The 22,768-nt window shown below is 41.7% G+C and overlaps 1 protein-coding gene across 1 annotated transcript in view; it reads left to right on the top strand.

The window, feature by feature from the left end:
• LOC143996266 (villin-1-like) overlaps positions 1-22,768 on the top strand; it is a 147,914-nt gene that overhangs the window by 104,826 nt on the left and 20,320 nt on the right. Inside the window, exons 8-16 of the mRNA XM_077491235.1 lie at positions 408-486; positions 1,118-1,216; positions 7,445-7,598; positions 7,943-8,043; positions 8,161-8,298; positions 8,579-8,737; positions 10,114-10,293; positions 12,189-12,334; positions 16,858-17,002. Coding sequence (XP_077347361.1) covers positions 408-486; positions 1,118-1,216; positions 7,445-7,598; positions 7,943-8,043; positions 8,161-8,298; positions 8,579-8,737; positions 10,114-10,293; positions 12,189-12,334; positions 16,858-17,002 — 1,201 coding nt within the window. The remainder of the gene's footprint in view (positions 1-407; positions 487-1,117; positions 1,217-7,444; positions 7,599-7,942; positions 8,044-8,160; positions 8,299-8,578; positions 8,738-10,113; positions 10,294-12,188; positions 12,335-16,857; positions 17,003-22,768) is intronic.

Raw genomic sequence — 22,768 nt, 5'->3', positions numbered from 1 at the left:
AACCTAAAATAGATGATCATTAGCACCTGCTTTGTGCAATTGGTTAATCATACACCTGACTCTAATCCTACAAAATCCCTGACTTAGTACAAGTGTAAGAATTGATGCTAATTTGAAGCCAATGGATAGTTACACCAAATATTGATTGGATTTCGATTTTTCTTCTGTTTGTTGATTTTGCATTTTTTAAATGAATAAACAAATAATATATATATATTTTTTAAAGCACTCTTACTTTACAGAATTTCTTCACACCTGCCTTAAACCTTTGCACAGTACTGTGCGCGTGTGTGTGTATATATATATATATATATATATATATATATATATATAGTGTGTGTGTGTAATTTTTTTTATTATCAAAGTATTGTAGCAGTCTTTCAATCTAAAATGTTTTATTTTTACAGTGTTTTTGAAAAAGATGGGGATTTGGTAGTACAAGAAATTGCAACAAAACCTCTTACTCAGGATTTGCTGCAGCACCAGGTAAGTGGATTTTATAGAAGCAAAACTGTGTGGTCATATGGACTCATTTTAGTAGCTTTGTGTTAACATGTTTTAGTCTCTTGCAACATGGTGTCAGTCACTCATAAGTCTTTTGTAACATGATGGCAGTCAATCACTCTCTTGAGACATGACAATGGTTGCTCACAGCCTCTGGTAACATTCTTGTGGTCTCTGATAATTCCTGGTAACATATTAGTGGTCAATCATTGTCTCTTGTAGCATGGAAGCTGTCTCTACATGTATATTGTAACTAGGGATGAGCTCAGGCGTGTTTGCATGGTCCACGTGCAGAGCCCGCCAGGAAGTCGGCGCAGTTCTGTGCTAATCACAGGCAGTGAGACATTGCCCGATCTCTGCAGCCGCGCATCGGGGCAATGTCTCACTGCCTGTGATTAGCGCAGCACTGCATCGACTTCCTGGCGGGCTCTGCACGTGAACCATGCGAACACGCCTGAGCTCATCCTTAATTGTAACGTGGCAGAGTTGGCTCCATCACCTGCACCAACATACAATTAGTAAAATATCTTGAATAAATCAATACATTGTACCATCACCATAATTATACCCTTTACGGCAACATCATGCGACTTATTTATACTTCATTCTACAGGATTGCCACATCCTGGATCAAGGAGGAGTAAAGATTTTTGTCTGGAGAGGTAAAGATTCCAGTGCTGAAGAGAAGAAGGCAGCTTTCAGCCGAGCAGTAGTAAGTAATTCATTCCAGGAATTAGCTCTGCACTGTATGTAACATCGATATCTATATTTAATTAAAATGTTAAAGATCATATAGAACCACAGAAGAGGGTCTTTGCTGTACGATATTTAATAGGTTATCTGATTTAAAGTCACTGTGATGGTGTAAAGTAGGGATGAGCCGAACACCCCCCCTCCCCCGGTTCAGTTCGCACCAGAATTTTCGAACGGTCACAGTGCATGCTTGGCCAATCATGAGCCAGCAATGCACTGCGATGGCGTAGTGCATTGTGGGCCATTCGTGCCACAGGAACTTAGTGCGAACGGTCCACAAAGTTCTGAATTTGCCGAACAGATGAATGGCCGATGTTTGAGTCGAACATGCGTTCAAGTCAAACACCAAGCTCATCCCTAGTGTAAAGTATGTCTGACGCTTGTTCTATCAGGCAGTTGGACAAACGGGCCCCAAAGATTACAGGGAGTAATAATAGTTGACGTGTTACATTTTGCAAAGGTTTTTAGTTTTGAACCCTATGACTGAGCGCCTTTTATTCGAAGTATGTAAAAATCCTACGTGATACTCGCTAATGATCACTGCTTAATCTACAATAGGCCCCCTGATTATTTCCCTTGGTATTGTATTGGCAGCCAGGCAAAACCAGATTTGCATGGTACACTGCCAGGTGGATTGAAGTCTGCTTCGCAGGCAGGACCAGTGTAAATACTTAGCAACAGTGAGGGAGTGTCAGGTATTCTTCGTTGTGGATCTTCATCCCTGAACACAGAAGGCCCTGAGCACTGCAACCACTCAGTGCAGCTTTCAGCCCCATTCAGCCGCAGCCCACCATAGACTTTGACAGGCTGTCCGCAGTGGGACTGGACGTTGCACCTGACCCTCCAGGGTGCTCTAAAATGCAGTGAGGGATCACACTGCAGCTGGACTGCCCCATGTACAAGGTCTGGAAATTGTCTGTAATTACTGCTTGATATACCCTTATAATCTGCCTGTTACTTTTTGGAACAATACATTTGAGCAATAAATTTAGGCTTGCCTGTGAACGAATCTTTGTGTGCCTGACTTCAAAGTCTGCTGAGTAGGTTGGCTTGAAATAGTGGGGGAGATCTACTACAAATGGAGCACTTAGACTCTGGTGCAGATGTGCATAGTAGCAGGGGCGTACCTAGAGCGTTTGGCACCCGGGGCGGATCCTACACCTGGCACCCCCCCCCCCCCCAACTTTTAAATGAAAAAACACCCACAACTTTTTTTCATTTTCTCGAGAATAGTTATTGCACAAATTTGTCAATGGGAGGAATCATGCCCTATTGTTGGTGTCAAAGGAAGGAATGGTGACTCGGCGTCAGTGAGAGGAATAGTGTCCCAAGAGCCGGATAAAGATTTTTTCCCCACAAAATTGTCATTGTAATTGGTCATTCCTCTCACATGGCATGTGTATACTACAAATGACACCCCAAAATAAATTCTGCTACACCTCCTGAGAATTACAATACCACATGTGTGGGACTTTTTCACAGCCTGGCCACATAGAGAGGCCCAACATGCAGGGAGCACTGTCACGTGTTCTAGGAGCATAAATTACACATCTAAATTGTTGACTAACTATTACACTTTTGAAAGCCCTGGAGCACCAGGACAATGACATGTGACAACGATGTGGCACTGATACGTGGCACTGATGACAGATGCCACTAATACGGAGCACTGATGACAGATGGCACTTATACTTGGCACTGATGACACGTGGCACTAATACGTGGCACTGATGACAGATGGCACTGATACCTGCCATTGATGACACGTGACACTGATAACAGATGGCACGTGACACTGACAGGTGGCATTGATGACAAATGGCACTGATACGTGGCACTGATGACACGTGACACTGATATGGCACTGGTGACAGATGGCACTAATATGTGGCACTGATGACAGATGGCACTAATATTTGGTACCAATGACACGTGACACTGATACGTGGCATTGATGACACGTGGCACTGATAGCAGATGGCATGTGACACTGACAGGTGGCATTGATGACAAATGGCACTGATACGTGGCACTGATGACACGTGACGATGATATGGCACTGATGACAGATGGCACTAATATGGGCACTGATGACACGGGACACTGATATGGCACTGATGACAGATGTCACTAATACGTGGCACTGATGACAGATGGCACTAATATGTGGTACCGATGACACGTGACACTGATGACAGATGGCACTGATATGTGGCATTGATGACACGTGGCACTGATAACAGATGGCACGTGACACTGATACGTGGCACTAATGACACGTGGCACTGATAACAGATGGCACGTGACACTGATATGTGGCACTGATGACAGATGGCACTAATATGTGGCACTGATGACACGTGACACTGATATGGCACTGATGACAGATGGCACTAATACAGGGCACTGATGACACGTGACACTGATATGGCACTGATGACAGATGGCACTTATACGTGTACGTTATACGTATACCCCTTGCAATAAAACATATTTTTAGCAATGCATTGTGATTTATATTTTCATTCGAGCCAGCCTAGTGCAATTTGACTTTAAGACTAGACTGGCAATGGCTGCTCAGTATTCACAGCAGGGAGAATTTTATGAGAAAAGTGTCTTTGGAGGGACTGTCCCTCCAAAGACACTTTTCTCATAAAATTCTCCCTGCTGTGAATACTGAGCAGCCATTGCCAGTATTGGTGTTTAGGGACAAACAGTTTGAGCATATGGAAATGGCTGATTAACTAATTAAAAATTAGCCTGTACTTTACAGCCATTTTACAGTGTAAAGAACATTTCTGGATCATGTGTTTAGTATAGCTGCAGCAGTCCCTCAACTTACTCACTGTGTGCACTGTGCAGGAGATGCCAGATGCTGCCGATGCTGAGTCAGTGAGCCTAAGTAGCTGAGTGACTGAATCGCCGCCTTACTGCAGTCCTACACGCGGAGAGACAGGAAGGAATCACTCCGCGGCGCCGAGGGGGGGCGGCACTAGAGAGGACGCACGCACTGTGACTGGCTGGCCGTGACCGCACGCACTGTGCCTGGATGGCCGATCAGCGGCCATGCCCGTAGCGCTGCCACACCTATAATCGCGGAGGGGGGTGCCGGCCTGACACCCCCCAAGTGTGCGGCACCCGGGGCGGCCCGCACCCCCCGCCCCCTACTTAGTACGCCTCTGCATAGTAGCCAATCAGCTTCTAACTTCAACTTGTTCAATTAAACTTTGATAATAAGACCTGGAAGCTGGTTTCTATGCAGAGCTTCACCAGTTTTATGAAATCCCCTGCAATATGTTAAAAAAAAATTGAACTTGCTATTTTTATTATACTAGTCTGTCACAGGAATTAAATCTGGTGCAATGTGCCTGCTCACAACTTGTCTGTGGCATCACTGAATTTAAAGTGTGCTTTTCTGGGATTACAAAATAGTTTTTTAAGGTCATCTCAGCTCTGTAGTCCTAAAGCATGAGAAGTAATGGGAATATTCAGCCCAATAGCATCCACCCATACCAAAAACATAACCCTTGGTGAATTAGCCCAAAGTCTGCCAAGAAACCAAGGTGCACCTGTTATTAGAAAAATATGTGGACTATCACCCCAAACCTTCTAAAAGGCTAGTTCCCTGGCTGCTATGGTGATGCTTGGCTTCTTGGTTTTCAGGGACTGGGAGCAAGTATATGCTTAAACAATTGTGATTTTATTTTTAAGTATTTTCAACCACTTAAGCCCTGGATCATTTGGCTGCCCAAAGACCAGAGCACTTTTTGCGATTCGGCACTTTGTCGCTTTAACTGACAATTTCATGGTCGTGCAATGTGGCTCCCAAACAAAATTGACATCCTTTTTTCCCACAAATAGAGATTTCTTTTCGTGGTATTTGATCACCTTTGCGGTTTTTATTTTTTGCGCTATAAACAAAAAGATTGCAACAATTTTGAAAAAAAAAACCATATTATTTTGTACTTTTTGCTATAATAAATATCCCCAAAAAATATATAAAAAAACATTTTTTCCCTCAATTTAGGCCAATATGTATTCTTCTACATATTTTTGGTAAAAAAAAAAATCACAATAAGCATTTATTGATTGGTTTGCGCAAAAGTTATAGCGTCTAAAAAATAGGGGATAGTGTTATGGCATTTTTATTTTATTTTTTTATTAGTAATGGCGGCGATCAGCATTTTTTATCGTGACTGCTACATTACAGCGGACAGATCAGACACTTTTGGCTCGATTTTGGGACCATTTACATTTATACAGCGATCAGTGCAATTAAAAATGCATTGATTACTGTGTAAATGTGACTGGCAGTGAAGGGGTTAACTACTAGGTGGTGATGTAGGGGTTAAGTGTGTCCTAGGGAGTGATTCTAACTGTGGAAGGGAGGGGCTATGTGTGACATGACACTGATCATCGCTCCCGATTTACAGGGAGCTGTGATCAGTGTTCTGTCACTAGGCAGAACGGGGAAATGTTTGTTTACATTAGCATTTCCCAGTTCTTCCTCTCTGTGAGATGATCGCAGGTATCCCCGTGCACATCGAGTCTGCAGGACCGGTGATCACATTCCCGGAGGTCACAGCGGGTGCGCGCGCCCGCAAACTGCTTCTTAAAGGGCAACTTACAGGTAGGTTAATCTGCCTGTACATGCCTTTCTGCTGACGTATATTGTAGTGAACCGGTCGGCAATCGGTTAATACAATTCTGAAGGCAGTACAATAGTATAGTAAAAGAAGGTAACTGTTACATAATCAACAGAATTTAGCAGGGTAGGTGCCATTGTGTTATCAAACCTAAAGGTAACATTAAGCAGTCATAGGGGAACATTGCAAGAACAAAAGTAAGATATCCCTTCCATGGATTTTTTCTGTCCTGGATGGGGAGAGCATAGCAAGGTTCTTTGCTTCCACTCCATCAAGCTTTTTGGGTGAGGCCCCACTGAGGGGTGCTTATGGTATAAGTTGAATTTCAAAGTCTTCCGGGGTACATCTGGAGATCCAAGTAGATATGGGGTATGACATCTCGGAGATGATGGGTATTGGGATAGAGTATGTGAGACAGGGGAAGGGATGGTTCGGATATTTAAAGATTTGGGTAGTTATAATGGGAAAGTGGGTACGTGGTTGTGGTAAGTTAGAGTGCAATGAAGCTGTCTGAGAGGAGGTAGAAAAGTATGTGAGAGGCTCTGGGGAAGACAGTGGAGGTCACTGCATCCCACACACGTTCGTCTTAGCATTTGTGGTTTAGTGACGATATACCTCTGATTGCTGGGCAACAGTTGTTCAAGTGCTGGGTAAGGAGTGTATTTACTGGTTCCAACCTGGCTTAGAATATTATAACAATGTTTAACTAATCGTATACGAGTTATCTGTAGTTCTATTGATAACAGAAAAGATAACATGGCTAATACCTATACAAGGAAATATGTCCCTGCTACCTAAAGGCACAGGCCTTCTATAGTTATTAATACATCTGGATCTGATCAACCCAAATTTCCAAAAATTTGAAATAAAGCAGTATGATTACCTGTGATTCTATACTCATTTCTTAAAGCATATCAAACTCGAACATGATTGCCATGTAAAACTGCTGGATTTTGATAAGTCATCGGGCTAGAGCACATCACAGCAATATTTTAATACACTACATTTTGATATTTACTACAGTAAAACCTTGGATTGCGAGCATAATTCGTTCCAGAAACATGTTTGTAATCCAAAGCACTTGTATATCAAAGCAAATTTCCTCATAAGAAATAATGGAAGCTCAAATGATTCATTCCACAACCATTTATTCAAGGGTCCTTCAGTTTATAGTCCATATAAAAAGATTATAGCAATGTGATAGATTGTGTAACCATAAAATGTCCATCCACAAATGGAAGCCTCCACAAGGGGATTAGAAGCAAAATTCAGAAGAGCTACAGAATATAAAAGAGAAGAGAGGAGCCTCTAAGTGTAGTAATATGTTTCTAAATATTGTACCTGCATTAAATGTAACCATATTACTACACTTAGAGGTGCCTCTGTTCTCTTTTATACTCAGTTGTGACATGACGCTACTTGTATATCAAGACATCGCTTGTATATCAAGTCAAAATGTATTAAAAAATGTTGCTTGTCTTGCAAAATGCTCTCAAACCAAGTTACTCTCAAACTATATGATGTTTATTATTTACTTGTAGGGCTTCATCCAAGCCAAGGGATACCCTGCTACTACTAATGTGGAGGTTGTGAATGACGGAGCCGAGTCTGCCATGTTCAAACAATTATTTCAGAACTGGAGGGATTTTGGAGAGACACAAGGACTTGGAAAGGCATACAGTGTGGGGAAGATTGGTATGGTTTCTTACAAGTTAACAAACATTTCAGAAAAATCTTAATATCTACATATAGGGGAGATTTACTAAAACGGAAGCACACAGAATCTGGTACAGCTGTGCATAGTAACCAATCGGCTTCTAACTTCAGCTTGTTCAGTTAAGCTTTGACAATAAAACCTGGGAGCTGATTGGTTACTATGCACAGCTGCACCAGATTCTGTGTGCAACAGTTTTAGTAGATCTCCCCCATTGTTTTATTTATGGATGGAGAGGATGAAGATTTAGGATGGAGATGATGACTATGCATGGCATAACATGTTTTCTGTTGGTGTATCCTAACGACAAGTTTAATGTTTTCAGCCAAGGTGGATCAAGTTAAATTTGACATTAACCAGTTGTATGCCAGACCAGAATTAGCAGCAGAACAAAGGATGGTGGATGATGCTTCTGGGAATGTGCAGGTAAGTCAGAAATTCCTGGGTGAGCATCACTAGTAGTGAACTTTGGTAGAAAATTACTCGTGTGAATCCTTTATGGTTATCTTTAAAGCTTAGAAAATAAAAAACTTTCCTTCACAGGTCTGGAGAGTGGAAAACCTGGAGCTTAAAGAAGTTGATCCAAAAACATATGGAAGATTCTATGGAGGGGATTGCTACTTAGTGCTGTATACCTACGTTAAATCTGGGAAGCCGAATTACTTGCTATACATGTGGCTGGTAAGTGATATATTCTGCAAATACATTAGTCATAAGTAAGGAATAATCAATTTGTTTTTCCTTACAATACAAAAACTCTTGAATATGTATTTAATACGTGTATTTAGCTATTTGCCCTGAGATCAGCTATAAGTTTTCTTTATACAGCAGAATGTTGTTCGGCAGATCTGTACATTGAGGTCCCCTTTGCTTGTCACATGGAGCTATGAGTGTAACATGGGTAATTTCCTCTCTACACAATGTCAGTGTAATAAATGTATTAATATTTGTCCTTGGACAGGGCCGCCATGCTACTCAAGATGAGATCACAGCGTGTGCCTTTCATGCAGTAGAACTGGACCGCAAGTACCAAGACCAGCCAGTTCAAATACGTGTGACAATGGGGAAGGAGCCAAAACATTTCCAAGCTATCTTCAAAGGAAAGATGATCATATACGAGGTTACATTTATATTTTTTAACTATTGGAATAATAAGTCTGGAATGCTAAAACAGATTTTGACACATATTCATAATACTGTATACAATGCATATAAAACAGTCTGATGTTACCAAAGCAAGCAATCCAGCTGTCACTTTTGCAAGACCTCCAGCTGTCTCAGGTTTGCTCTGTCTGTGTCAGTCAGGTTGGCACTAGGAGAATATAAAGATGCTGCACTGGATCATATAACGGGACCAAAGGACCTGAAGCCACGTACTTAATATGATCCAGCCACAATCGATGCTGGGTTTAAAGTACCTTATCCCGATACCTTATACCCGATCAGCCATATCTTTATGACTACCCCCTAATGTTGAGTAGGTCGCCCTTTTGTTGACAAAACAGCCCTGATCCGACGAGGCATGGATGCCACTAGACCTCTGAAGGAATTCTGTGGTATCTGACACCATTCCATCAGTAGCAGATCCTTTAAGTCCTGTAAGTTGCAGAGTGGAGCCTCCATGGATGGTACTTGTTTTTCAAGCACCTCTCACGGATGCTAGATTGGATTGAAATCTGGAGAATTTGGAGCCACGTCAACACCTTAAACCCATCGTATTGTTCCTCAAACCATCCCTTAACAATTTTTGCTTTGTGGCAAAGCACATTATACTGCTGAGAAACCACTGCCATTAGGGGAAAACGATTTCCATGAAGGGGTGTACTTGGTCAGCAACAGTGTTTAGGTAGGTGGTACATGTCAAGTAACATCCACATGTATGGCAGAACCCAAGGTTTCCCAGCAGATCATTGCACAAGCCATCACACTGCCTCCACTGGTTTTCCTTCTTCTCATACTGCATTCTGGTGCCATCTCTTCCCCCCGTAAGTTAACCACACACACCCAGCCCTCCAAAAAGAAAATGGGATTCATCAGACCAGGCCACCTTCTTCCATTGCTCTATTTTCCAGTTCTAATGCTCATGTGCCCATTGTAGGCACTTTTGGCTGTGGACATGGGTCAGCATGGCCACCACGACTGGTCTGCAGCTATGCAGCCCCATACACAACAAACTGCAATGTCCCGTTTTGTTTTTTCTTTCAACACAACTTCAGAGATAACATGTTTACTTGCTGCCTAATATATCCCACCTACTTTCAGATATAATTGTAACAATATAATCAATGGTATACACTTAAACTGTCAGTGGTCATAAAGTTATGGCTGATTGATGTAAATCAGACATTTTATTGCCATATTATAATGTAATATAAATATTACTTTCTTTTCCTGCAGTTTTTTTCTTCTTAGTGCAATTTCTGATTAAAAACAAGCCTTAGAGCTGAGTAGGTATTTATGTGTATTCTTTAAATAATAGGTTTATATTTTGTGTAGGGAGGAACAAGTCGAACTGATAAAGTACAACCAGAGCCTCCTATCAGACTGTTCCAGGTTAGAGGAACGGATGAATTCAACACAAAGGCCACAGAGGTCCCAGCCAGAGCAGCGTCTCTTAATTCCAATGACGTCTTTGTGCTGAAGACTGATTCTGTGTGTTACCTGTGGTGTGGAAAGGTATGTGCATTATTTAAATATGTAAAACTACAGGTTGACAAGAAATGTTCATGCTATGAATTTTAAAGCTGAATGAACTCCAGGCAGGCATCTAAATACAAAGCTGACATTATATATATATATATATATATATATATATATATATATATATATATATATATATATATACACTGTTTGGCCTGCCAGAAGATTGTGATTCTGTGTGGCCGGTATGACCTGACAGACAGCACAGCCAGATCCTCCAACTCCGCTGCAGCAGCACAGCATGAAATAAAACATATGTGAAAAAAACCCAACCTGCAGATTGGACAATGAAATAGCAGCAGCATACTAATTAGGCCATCCCTTCTGTCTGCACATGTTTATGCTGCTGAAACTAATTGGTATCAACTGCTGCCCCTCACTCTCTGTGTTACTGTACAGGGAATTACAAAAGCCTGGTTTTAAGACAAACTCAGGTACTTGTACAAATTAAATGTAAAATACATTTAATGGTGTTTAATAAATACATAGCTGCACTAACTGATGTATTTATTTAACGTCTGCCTGAAAGTGAGCATTAATGCAGTGGCTGCGTATAATCTGTACTTTGCTGTTGCCATGCAATCACTACATCTGGCTGTTGAATAAAAGATATCCTGTTAGAGCGGATGAGAAATGTATAATTTGTACACATAAATGCTGCACATTTCATTACAGTTGCTGTGTAGTTCATGAGTGATGCTTCTGAATTTATATTTGATGCAGATATATTCTAATAGGAGGAAAATCTGTTAAAGCGGAAGTAAACCCATTGATTTAACAGCTTCAAAGGACAGTTACATTCCCGACACATGCCGGAAATGTAACTGTCACATTGGTTGTGCTCTCAACCAAATTGTCAAACCATCCAATGGCCGGTGTGATAACTGATCACATGTGCAGCATCATGGCAGTTGAAGATTAACCAGATGCCAAGATGACACTTTGGCTGAAAACAATAGAAGGGTTTAGAAGGGTTTACTTACATATTAAGCTGGCCATACAGGCATACAATTTCAGCCAAGTTTTGCTGAATCAGCCAAAATTTGTGCAGTGGGTGGCCCTGTCGACAACGCCCGGATAGACAAAAGCCAATCTTTTGTCAAAGGACCCCGGTGGAAAAAACTTGGCTGAACAGCACCTTTCTGGTCCATTTCAGGTCCGAATTCAGCCAAAAATTCAGCACTGGACCCCTGCTGTGAGCCACATGCAGAGATAGTGTGAACCCAGCCTTAATAAACAGGCACTCGCCTGTCCCAGGATCCAGCGATGTTCTCATCCGAGCTGTTCTTTACATCAGTCTTCGGTCCCTGGCATAGTTTCACAGCCGGATGGTCACTGTGCATGAGTGAACTGTGCATTGTGAATTGTCCCACAGTCTTCTGGAACCTGTGATGTGTCCCGGAAAACTGCAGGGAGAGAGGGGGAGAGGAGAACATTCGCCTAGACGATCCGAGCGGCAGTAGGAGCAGGTACTTTTCAAAACCCCCTCACCCCCTTTTGGGTAAAGCTTCACTTTAGCAGCTCAAGAATACAACAGTAACCGAGTTCTACAATCTCCTGTGTCCTAGCTCACCGCCATTGTGTAGAGTTTCTATATCATTTTAAGGAATTCCATGAATTACTAGAAAAAAACTCATTCTCTATTGAACAGTTTTGAAATGTGAAGGCCCCAGATTGTTCAAGGGGGTCATTATGGTTGCAACTCTTAAATCAAATGTCTAATGCTAAATTAATCCATATATATTTCATTTCCTTTCTGACATCACATGAAACACTGTATAGAAGGACATACTTTCCAAGGCGCTCAATGTGTGACAAAACATATCAATTTAGTCATATAAATCACAATGTGTATTGTTTATTCTCTTTAGGGTTGCAGTGGAGATGAGCGAGAAATGGCAAAGACTGTGGCCAATATAATCTCTAAGCAGGACAAGCAAACCATCCTTGAGGGTCAGGAACCTAATGAATTCTGGGTGGCTCTGGGAGGAAAATCCCCTTACTCAAATGACAAAAGGTAAATTCGCTTTCAGTATAATTACCTTCACCTATACAAACATCCTAATATTAGTTTTCTTTTTCAGGCTTTATTTATTTTATTTTCACCTGGTGATCCATTCAGCAAGTCTGTTGTGTTTAAACAGAACCAGCTGTCCTGCAAACGTAGCAGCTAGAGTGTTGAGAATAACCATTTACCACTGACAGGGGTGCATACAATGATAACCATTTATTTATGTGAAACCTTTATCCCAAGAGGAACACAACTGTTGCTGTAACTGCAGTGTGAGTTGGAGTTTGGGTTCAATTTTTTAGTGTATGCATATCTACTACTACATCTGACATTACCCTCTCACCACTTCTTTGCTTCTTCATTTAGAGTTGGGGCACTCTAATACAGGAGGACTGCTACTGGCCAGATCACCAGGTGAAAACAGAGGGGATAAAGCCTAAAAAAAAGAAAAATAATGCAGCCAACACATTTAAGGATTGGTAAACTGCAATATATTTTTTATTTTGGGCTTAATATCATTTTAAACTTCAAGCTAAATACTGTTTAAGCAAACCAAACTATGGTCTAGAAAAGATTCAAGTGGCATGGGATCCCTAGTTGGCTGACAACAATGACCATAAAACATATAAATACAGCGCTCGCAAACATACTGAATAAAAGTGAAAAAATATATATAATAAACCAACACAGGCCAAAAACAAGTAACTCAAGGTGCTCCAAACCAAAGTGAACAAAACCCTTATGTGTCCCCACTCACCAGATTGACGTCGTGACCCCCATCTTTTCAGTCTGGTGGGTCAGTTTAGGCTTGGTATGGATGTCTTTAGCATGGTGTGTGGAAATCCAGGTCAGCAGATCCAGGGTTCCTCAGTGAAGAGTTTGAGCCAGATAGACATGTACCCAGAAGTAAAAATGGAACCGATAGTGAAGTACCATCAAAAATTTATTTATTTAAACATAAGATGGGTACTTACAAAAAGAGGGATTATAACCAGCATTAAACATGGAACAGATCGTATGAAACCGACGTTGGTAGAGTGCGTTCCAAACGACCGAAACTGACATCACTATTCCCGGAAACAACGTCAACGTTTCGCCCTCCCACAGGACATCATCAAGGACCATCTCATTAATGCAAAGAATAGACCAGTCCATTCTCATTCTCATGGGAAGAATACTATTATCTGCTAGTCCACTCTAATATTAGACTTATTTTCCAAACCAGAAAAGGTGTTCATAAATGCACTGAAGGCTGCTTTATATGTAATAGTTGTGTTATTGTGCATTCATACAATTATGCCCATGTTCATTACTATTATATGTCACATAAGAGGTTGAATTTCAGGTGCTGCACACATTTCACTTTGCCCTATTGCTACTGAATAATAAAATATTTGGAATAAGAAATATGGGAGTTGTAATTGCTGATTTGTTTTTGATCAATTATGTTCCAGTATTGCCATTCTTACTTTTTTTCACTACATAGTGGGTGACTCTCCTGAAACAAACATGAAAGAGGTGTTGGAACGCCTGATATACACGCATCTCTTTCATGTTGTTGATTTGGAAAGGTAAGAAACTTTAGAGACTACCCCAGGGGTTGGCAACCTATGCCCGCACCCGGCCCATCGTCGCTAAATGTCCGGCCCGTCAGTGCACGTAATTCACGCGCACCCGGCCCATGGAAATTGTAACCCCGGTCGACTTTCTTGGGACAACAACCGATGCGGCTAAGAAGCCGCTGGGCTGTTATCCAAAACAGTGGGAGGGGACGCCCCCTCCCGTGGCACGCCCCGGGCTCTCCCATCAAACGAGCTTAAGCTGGACTTCTCCTTTACGTGGAAAAGGGTTGCTGACCCTTGGACTACCCTTTCATAGACAAGTCAGCAAATTCCCTTACTCAATGCTCCTTATAATTAAGATTACCATAAACAGTGTGTTACTTTGGCGCCCTCTGGTGTCATTACTATTTTTTTTTTCATATACAATAAACGGTGTCACTGCTTTAACCCCTTAAGGACCGCCCCACACAGATATACTGCGACAGGGCGGCCCTTCTGCACAAAATCATGTACAGGTACGTGATTTCGTGCAGTGGGTCTGGGGCGCATGTGCACGCCACCGGCTACCCACTCCCACTGTGATTGGACACAATGGGAGCCAATCAGCAGGTACGGCGGCTGCTATGGCTACCAGCACCCGCAGTCATTCACAGAACAAGGCAAACCGCCGTTCTGCAAGGGAGGAAGACGGATCTTGTGTTTCTGCTAAGCAGAAACATGAATCTCTGTGTTCTCTGTGTTCATACAGTCACAGCATCCCCCCCCACCACACAGCTAGGGACACACTTAAACTTTTGATTGCCCCTGATGTTAACTCCTTCCCTGACAGTGTCATTAGTACAGTGACAGTGCATATTGTTTAGCACTGATCGCTGTATTAGTGTCACTGGTCCCCAAAAAGAAAAAAGCTTTTTTTCTCACCATATTATTGTTTTATCATATCCCGCACTAAAGCACTTTATTTGGAATATTGTTTGTAACTTAGCATGTTATCACTTTATTGCTGTTGACATATAGCACATCTTTAATTTTTTTTCATTTCACTATTTAGATTTTATGTTTGAAAGTGCAGCGTACTTTACAATTTTGGATGATCTTTGCCTGGTTTATGAGACATGTGCAATGCTAGCTGCTGATTAAAAATAAGAGTGTCATTTGAGAGACCCGATTTGGGGTTTTAGTACAGAGGAGGCTCGCAGGACATTACATTGTTTGTTGACTTTTAAAATAAGGACACTCAACGGTCCCAGGGTCCAGCGATGTCGGCATCCGAGGCCGAACTGTCCCTCGGTCCTCGGATGCTGCCACTGCCATCTTCGATATCGGAATCAGAAAATGAAGCCTTGCTGCTTCACTTCCCTACTGCTCATGCGCGAGTTGCAAGTCACGCAGCGCAATGAGAATGGTCCACGCTGTCTCTGGGACCCGTGTCTGTCCCAGCAGACAGCGCGGTGGGACAGGAAGAGGCATAGACTCCCGTGGGAGTCTATGCACAGAAGTGGATGCAAATACCTGTCTTAGACCACTCTGAAAGGTGCCATATGTGACACCGGAGGGGGGGGGGGTTCTGAAAAGCGGAGGTTCAATTTTTGTGTGAACCTCCGCTTTAAATAAAAATTACATAAAAATATCCCCTAGTTTTGTGCAAATTAATATATGCTAACTAGAATTTTTTTTTTTTTTTTTTTTTAACCAAAAATATGTAGCAGGATACATATTGGCCTAAATGAAGTAATTTGATTTTTTTACATTTTTTTTATTAGATATTTTTTATAGGAGAAAGTAAAAAATATCGTTGGTCTTTTTGTTTATAGTGCAAAAAATAAACACTGCAGAGGTGATCAAATACCACCGAAAGAAACCTCGATTTATGAGGAAAAAAGGACATGCATTTTATTAGGGTACAGTGTTGCATGTCTACGTAATTGTCAGCTAAAGTAACTCAGTATCGCAAAAAATGGCCTGGTCATGAAGGAGGGTAAAACTTCTGGGGCTGAAGTGGTTAATGTGACATAAGTTTCTAAAAAAATAGAAAATAATGCAAAATACTTATAAATGTTAGAATTAAAGTATAACTAAAGGTAAACTTTTTTTTTTTCAGTTTTGGACAGAGTGGAGAGGGATTAGAGCACCTAATAGGGCCTTTATTGCTGCCCCCATTAGGAAGATTCTCCCTGTTTACCAATATCATTGAAAGTGATATTAAAATAAAATTCTGACATTTTGGGTTGTCCCCAGAAAAGTAATAGAGGGGAAATCTTCCAATGGAGAAACTAGTCTAGAAACTAGTGACCTGCAGGACTCAAGATATTCCCCAAATTTGTGCAGGGATTTCCTCTCACTTCCTGTTTTGGCTATAGGACAGGAAGTGAAGGGAAGTCTCCCCAAAATCTAACGGGTTATAATCCTTCCTTAAGGCCCGTACACACTGTCTGACTTTTTGACAACAAACATGCAAATTAGCTGTTTTGGAGCAACATCCGACTGTGTGTACGCTCCATCGGACAAACTTTTTCTGTTTTCATCGGACTTTTGTTGGCTGTGCGAACGGACAAACTTTCTGGCAACAAAAGTCCGATGGAGCAAAGTCCGACCGTGTGTACGCAAAAGCATCGTACTTTTGTACAAGGTACAAACACGCATGCTCAGAACCAATGCAAAAGATCAGACTACAATACAGAAGTTGACCAAAGGTGGCGCTGGAGTCATTGAACGTCCTCTTTTGAAGCGGCGTCAGTACGTTGTGACGTCATTACGTTCGTGTTTGTTGTCAAAAAGTCCGACCGTGTGTATGCAATACAAACTTGTGGACCACGCCCTTTGTACAAAAGTCCACGGAAAAGTTTGTACAAAGTCCGACCGTGTGTATGAGGCTTTACTCTATCCAAAATGAAAAAAAAAAAGTTTGGTTGCTATTATATTTTTAGTACTTGATCAAAGCCCTAATGTTTTGTTTGGTGTGTCTAGATTCCAGGAGGCTTTGGTGCAGTATAAGCCACGTCTCTTTGAGTGTTCCAATCAGACGGGTCGGTTCATCATGACGGAGGTGGTAGACTTCGCTCAGAGTGACCTTGACGAGGATGATATTATGTTACTGGATACCTGGGAAGAGGTAAGTGACATGCTCTGCCCCCAGTATAACTCAGGCACTAATCAGCATGCTACAGATATTTCTTTAGATCAACCCTCTTGATTCTTCCCATTACTATTTATGGTGCAAATACTGTATGCATTTCACATCCATCACTATTAGGAAAGGGACAGAATCATATTTTTCTCTAAATACACAGCTGATCAAAATAAAATAATTCCATAGTCAGTTTGCTACCACCAATATTCATGTAATAGGGTCATACAGAAACAGAATCTGGGCAAGTATTGCCTGGTGCTAGATTCCCTATAGGGCAATAAGGAGTGCTTCCAAAGTTACAATCTCTAATTGGCTGTAAATTATTTATATATATATATATATATATATATATATATATATATATATATTAGTGCCAACAGTTTGTGCAGTCAGTGTTTTACAATACAAAGGGAGACAGTACTGTTACAATATAAGAGGGCTAGGACTCTAGGAGGGCACTGCTAATAAAAGCTTACAGTATAATCATCAACGTAAAACATGTTAAATAGTGCCTAAAGATGTTAACCTCAGACATTATATGTGAACAAAGCATGTCCTTCTATAATGTGTACTTGTTTCAATTATTTCTGTCTGCTGCTTCCTTCCCCTGCTATCAACATGAATCACTTCTGATAAGTGTTGCTGACACCAAGAGAAAAATGGTGACTGGGAGGGGTCTCCAGCTGATTGACAACCCATGCTCTGTTCCTGTGTGAAAGGGGATGCCCTTCCCTCCAATCAGCTCCCAGACCTCTCCTCATTGAGCTCTGCAGAGTGTGATTGCAACTCTCCATCCCCTTTTCTTTGACAGCTCAGACAAGCTGTATACATCCTGGACTTGTAGAAAGTATGTAGAGGAGAGAAGACTGCAGATAAACAAGTACAAGTGTAGGGGGATTTGTTTCATCTCTGTGTATGACCCAAGGCCAGTCACTTCACTGTGTATATGTCAATACAACCACTTTAAGGGATGCTAAAATTACTCTAAATATTTACTTAGGGGTCACTTTAGCCTGCCTTAAGTGCTATTGAATCAGTGCTCTTTTCTAATGTAGAAATTTCTAATTTAGCTGGAAAATCTCTGTGCAAGTGAATATTTACCATTCCCTGTTCTGTGGGGAAAAATAAAATCTACCGCAAATAATATGCATGTGTATTTAGTGGCCTCTGTCTGTTTGTCAAAAATGTGTTTTAACTATTCTGGAGACATTAAACACATCAGGAGAATTGACTGTGGTTGGTTGTTAATTAAGCCTAGTACACACTGCTAATTAATGTACAGCCAGTTGGTTGATGGTTTTCCAGAATGGCCGGCTTCTGTCAGACAGTCTGCCATACACATCGGCTGAATGTTGGCCGGTTTTTATTGAACAGTTCAGCCTGGCTTACAACTGATTCCATTAATGTAAATAAAAATGAATATTCTTACGCTACCATGAAAAAAGAAACAAAATATATAGGACAAAGAAAGGGGAACTGCTGCATACACCGAAGTGAATCAAACCGTATCCACCATACATATAAATAACTCAAGGAGGTGGTGTTGCGCTGTTCTGTATCCTAATAAGGTAGTACTAAGAAGAGGGGTAGTATATTACTGTGTTTTTGTAACACCAGCAAGAATTAATGTAGCAGAATGCAGAAAAAAAAGAATATAAATTAATACAGGTACTATTATTCTTAAAGAGGAAGTAAACCCTGATGGGTTTAATTCCTCTTTGATTCTCTGCAAAGGTAAAGCATAATGGACTACTATGCATCGCATAGTAGTCCATTATGTTTCCCTTACCTGACACAGGAGCCAGCAAAGTCACCGCTGTCCCCTGTAGTCCGGAGCATCCATCTTCTCGGTGCATCTCGCTGCTTCAGCGCTGTCATTCGTTGGAGCCGCGATGACGTCACTCCCGCGCATGCGCACGGGAGCCGCCACTCACGACATATCGCCGTTAACTGCGGTGCGCTCAGTGCAGGTTTAGGAGATATTTCTTGGACCTACAGGTAAGCCTTAATCTAGGCTTACCTGTAGGTCAAAGTGGTTTGTAAGGGTTTACAACCACTTTAAAGTTGCTTCGTAACAGAAATATTGTGCAACCAGTACACTGGGAAATTGCAAACAATACCAAAGTTGCTAATGTAAACACTACAGGGAAATATGTGCAAACATCCGTACTAAAGTGCAACGTGAACCGAAATGAAATAAATATAGTAAATTCAAAAGAATAAATATAAATTAATATCATGCACAAGTGCCAAAAACAAAACGTGCTCTACACCCAACCTGTGCAGACGTGCATGAATATTCAGATAGCAGCAGATATATTACAGGGTAATTTAATCCAAATGCATAAATAAATCAGTGTAAAAAAATATATATATGTGTAAAAAATATATAAAAAGGTATTTTTTTTTTAAAATCAATGACAGTAAGTATCAGTGTTCAGTCCATATATAAAGTGCAAAAAGATAGGAGGTTTCTTAAGTGCAAGTGCTTCACTGTGCAAATAGTGCAATCTCTCCAATGAAATGTGACAGCATCCAGTTGTTTCTCCACTTCGTGCAAAACACACACTGGTAAGCAGTGGCCCCTTACCTTGTGGCAAGGGAATAACCGCATATATAAACACACTGGATGTTTCAATTCCTTCTCCCCATATCCACAGATAATGATGGCAGTCAATCCTTACTCCTCTATTTCGTCTTTGTCTCTCAGTGGAAACAGATATAAATTAACAGAGGAGGAGTACCATAGTGTAATATTTTAAAAAACCATCGGTAAGTTTATTAAGTATCTCACAGTGCTCACATTTAAAACACAGAAAATAGGCTTATCTCCAACGAGCAGCGAGCTCACGCTGTATTGCATCAAACTCGAGTGCCTCTACCATCCCTACGCGTGACGTCACGCCCACGTGACTTCATCAGGGGATGCTGGGAAGGCGCGCTCAGTGTCTCTATATAGTCTGCATTGAGCCAATCGTACGGCAGCCATTTTCCTGTGGTTTCTCATCGACATACCTATGTCGGCCATTTTACCGAGGTCTATGAACATAATAAGGCACATTATAGACTATCATCCTGTCGTTCCTATGGGTGCCGCCATTTTAATGGTTGTTAATCCTTCCATCAGGGGAAAGCGGACTCCTAGGCACAACAAGATATTGGGGAACCCTATGTTCAAATGCAGAAAAGTGTTGGAACAAGTGGTACATCTTGGGTTGAAGAAAAATATATTAAACAAAAGGGAAGCAAGATATCTAGTACCTGACTCATGCCGCATGCCAATCATTTATTCACTTCCAAAAGTACAAAAAGACAAAACCAATCCACCCTTCAGGCCAATTGTAAACGGGATTGATTTCCTGACCTCGAGAATGAGTCAATATATAGATTTCTATTTACAACTGGTTGTTCAGAGCACTAAAGCATACAAAAGAGACACAAAATAAATGCTTCAGATTATAGAGAATATCCCTGAAGAGGGAGGGCCCTGGATTCTGGCTACTGCCGACGTATCCTCACTTTATACAGTAATATTCCATCATCAAGCATGTGAAGCTACCAAATGGGGTTTGAGGATGTACACCAAACTACCATGTATGCAAAGGAAGTTTATCATAAAATGTCTAGATTTCTGTCTAAAAATACAGCGCAAGCTCACTGCTCGTTGGCGATAAGCCTTTTTCTGTGTTTTAAATGCGAGTACCCTGTGAGATACTTAACCACTTCAGCCCCGGAGGATTTTACCCCCTTCCTTACCAGAGCACTTTTTGCGATTCGGCACTGCGTCGCTTTAACTGACAATTGCGCGGTTGTGCGACGTGGCACCCAAACAAAGTTGATGTCCTTTTTTTCCCACAAATAGAGCTTTATTTTGGTGGTATTTGATCACCTCTGCGGTTTTTATTTTTTGCGCTATAAACAAAAAAAGAGCGACAATTTTGAAAAAAAACACTATTTTTTACTTTTTGCTATAATAAATATCCCATAAAAAAAAAAAAATGTTTCCTCAGTTTAGGCCAATACGTATTCTTCTACATATTTTTGGTAAAAAAAAAATTGCAATTAGTGATTATTGATTGGTTTGTGCAAAAGTTATAGCATCTACAAAATAGGGGATAGATATATGGCTTTTTTTTTTTTTTTTTTTTTTTACTAGTAATGGCGGCGATTTGCGATTTGTTTTTGTTTTTTTCGTGACAGCGACATTATGGCGGACACATTTTTGGGACCATTCACATTTACACAGCGATCGTGCTATAAAATTGCACTGATTACTGTGTAAGTGTGACTGTCAGGGAAGAGGTTAACACCAGGGGGCGCTGCAGGGGTTAATATGTTCCCTATGGGAGTGATTCTAACTGTGGGGGGAAGGGACTCACAATGGGGAGGAGACCGATCGGTGTTCCTCTGTACTGGGTCTCCTCTCCACTGACAGGACGTGGATCTGTGTAATTACATACACAGATCCACGGTCCTGTTGTGTTCCCGGGCAATCGCGGGTGCCCGGCAGACATCGCGGCCGCTGGGCACACACACCGTGTCCCGAGCAAAGCCCCCTAGATGGCCGGGAATCAGAGGATGTCATATGACGCCCACCCAGGATGGGAGATCCCATCTGTGTGCGTCATATGACTATAGGCCGTGGTTGAAGTGGTTAATAAACTTACCGATGGTTTTTTTAAATATTACACTATGGTACTCCTCCTCTGTTAATTTATTTCTGCTCCCACTGAGAGACAAAGATGAAATAGAGGAGTAAGGATTGACTGCCATCATTATATGTGGATATGGGGAGAAGGAATTGAAACCTCCAGTGTGTTTATATATGCGGTTATTCCCTTGCCGCAAGGTAAGGGGCCACTGCTTACCAGTGTGTGTTTTGCACTAAGTGGAGAAACAACTGGATGCTGTCACATTTCATTGGAGAGATTGCACTATTTGCACAATGAAGCACTTGCACTTAAGAATAGTGATGGAAGAACTTCCGACGGGACGTTTTGCGGACCGCAAATGCGGCCGATAGTTCGCGAACCGGAACGTTCGCGGCGGGCCCCATTGACTTCAATGGGAGGCGAACTTCGCAAACCTACAGGTCAAATTTGCAGCCACAAAATAAATAATAGCTGTGCAAACATAGTCCCACCACATGGCCAATGACATAACACATGTATGAGGTGAATCTGGGATCGACAACTACAAGCATTCTTTTTTTATATGGGAAATTGTTGTGACAATTCAGGACTGTGAAGCGCATGAAGGCAATGGAGGAGAGGGAAGGTCAGGGACCAGGGTAGGCAAAGAAGAGGGTGCAGGAGATGATCACCAGCAGCGTGACATACAGCAATGACACCTGCACCGTGGTAGAGTCATCTGACACCAGCACCGTGATAGAGAGCACTGACATCAGCAGCGTGACATACAGCAATGACACCTGCACCTTGATAGAGTGATCTGACAACAGCACCGTGATAGAGAGCACTGACATCAGCAGCGTGACATAAAGCACTAACACCAGCACCGTGATATACAGCACTGACAGCAGCACCGTGATAGAGAGTACTACTGACATCAGCACCGTGATATACATCACTGACACCTGTACTGTAAGCAGCCCCAGGAGGAAGTCAGCATAGCACAGGGATGGTGGGAGCCCCTCATAATGAGCATAGCACAGGGATGGTGGGAGCCCCTCATAATAAGCAGCCCCAGGAGGATGTCAGCATAGCACAGGGATGGTGGGAGCCCCTG

Source organism: Lithobates pipiens, unplaced genomic scaffold, assembly GCF_037356315.1.
Source record: "Lithobates pipiens isolate NorthernLeopardFrog02 unplaced genomic scaffold, aLitPip1_a1.2 Scaffold_19, whole genome shotgun sequence".
Lineage (NCBI taxonomy): Eukaryota > Metazoa > Chordata > Amphibia > Anura > Ranidae > Lithobates > Lithobates pipiens.
This window is presented reverse-complemented; position numbering and strand designations above follow the sequence as displayed.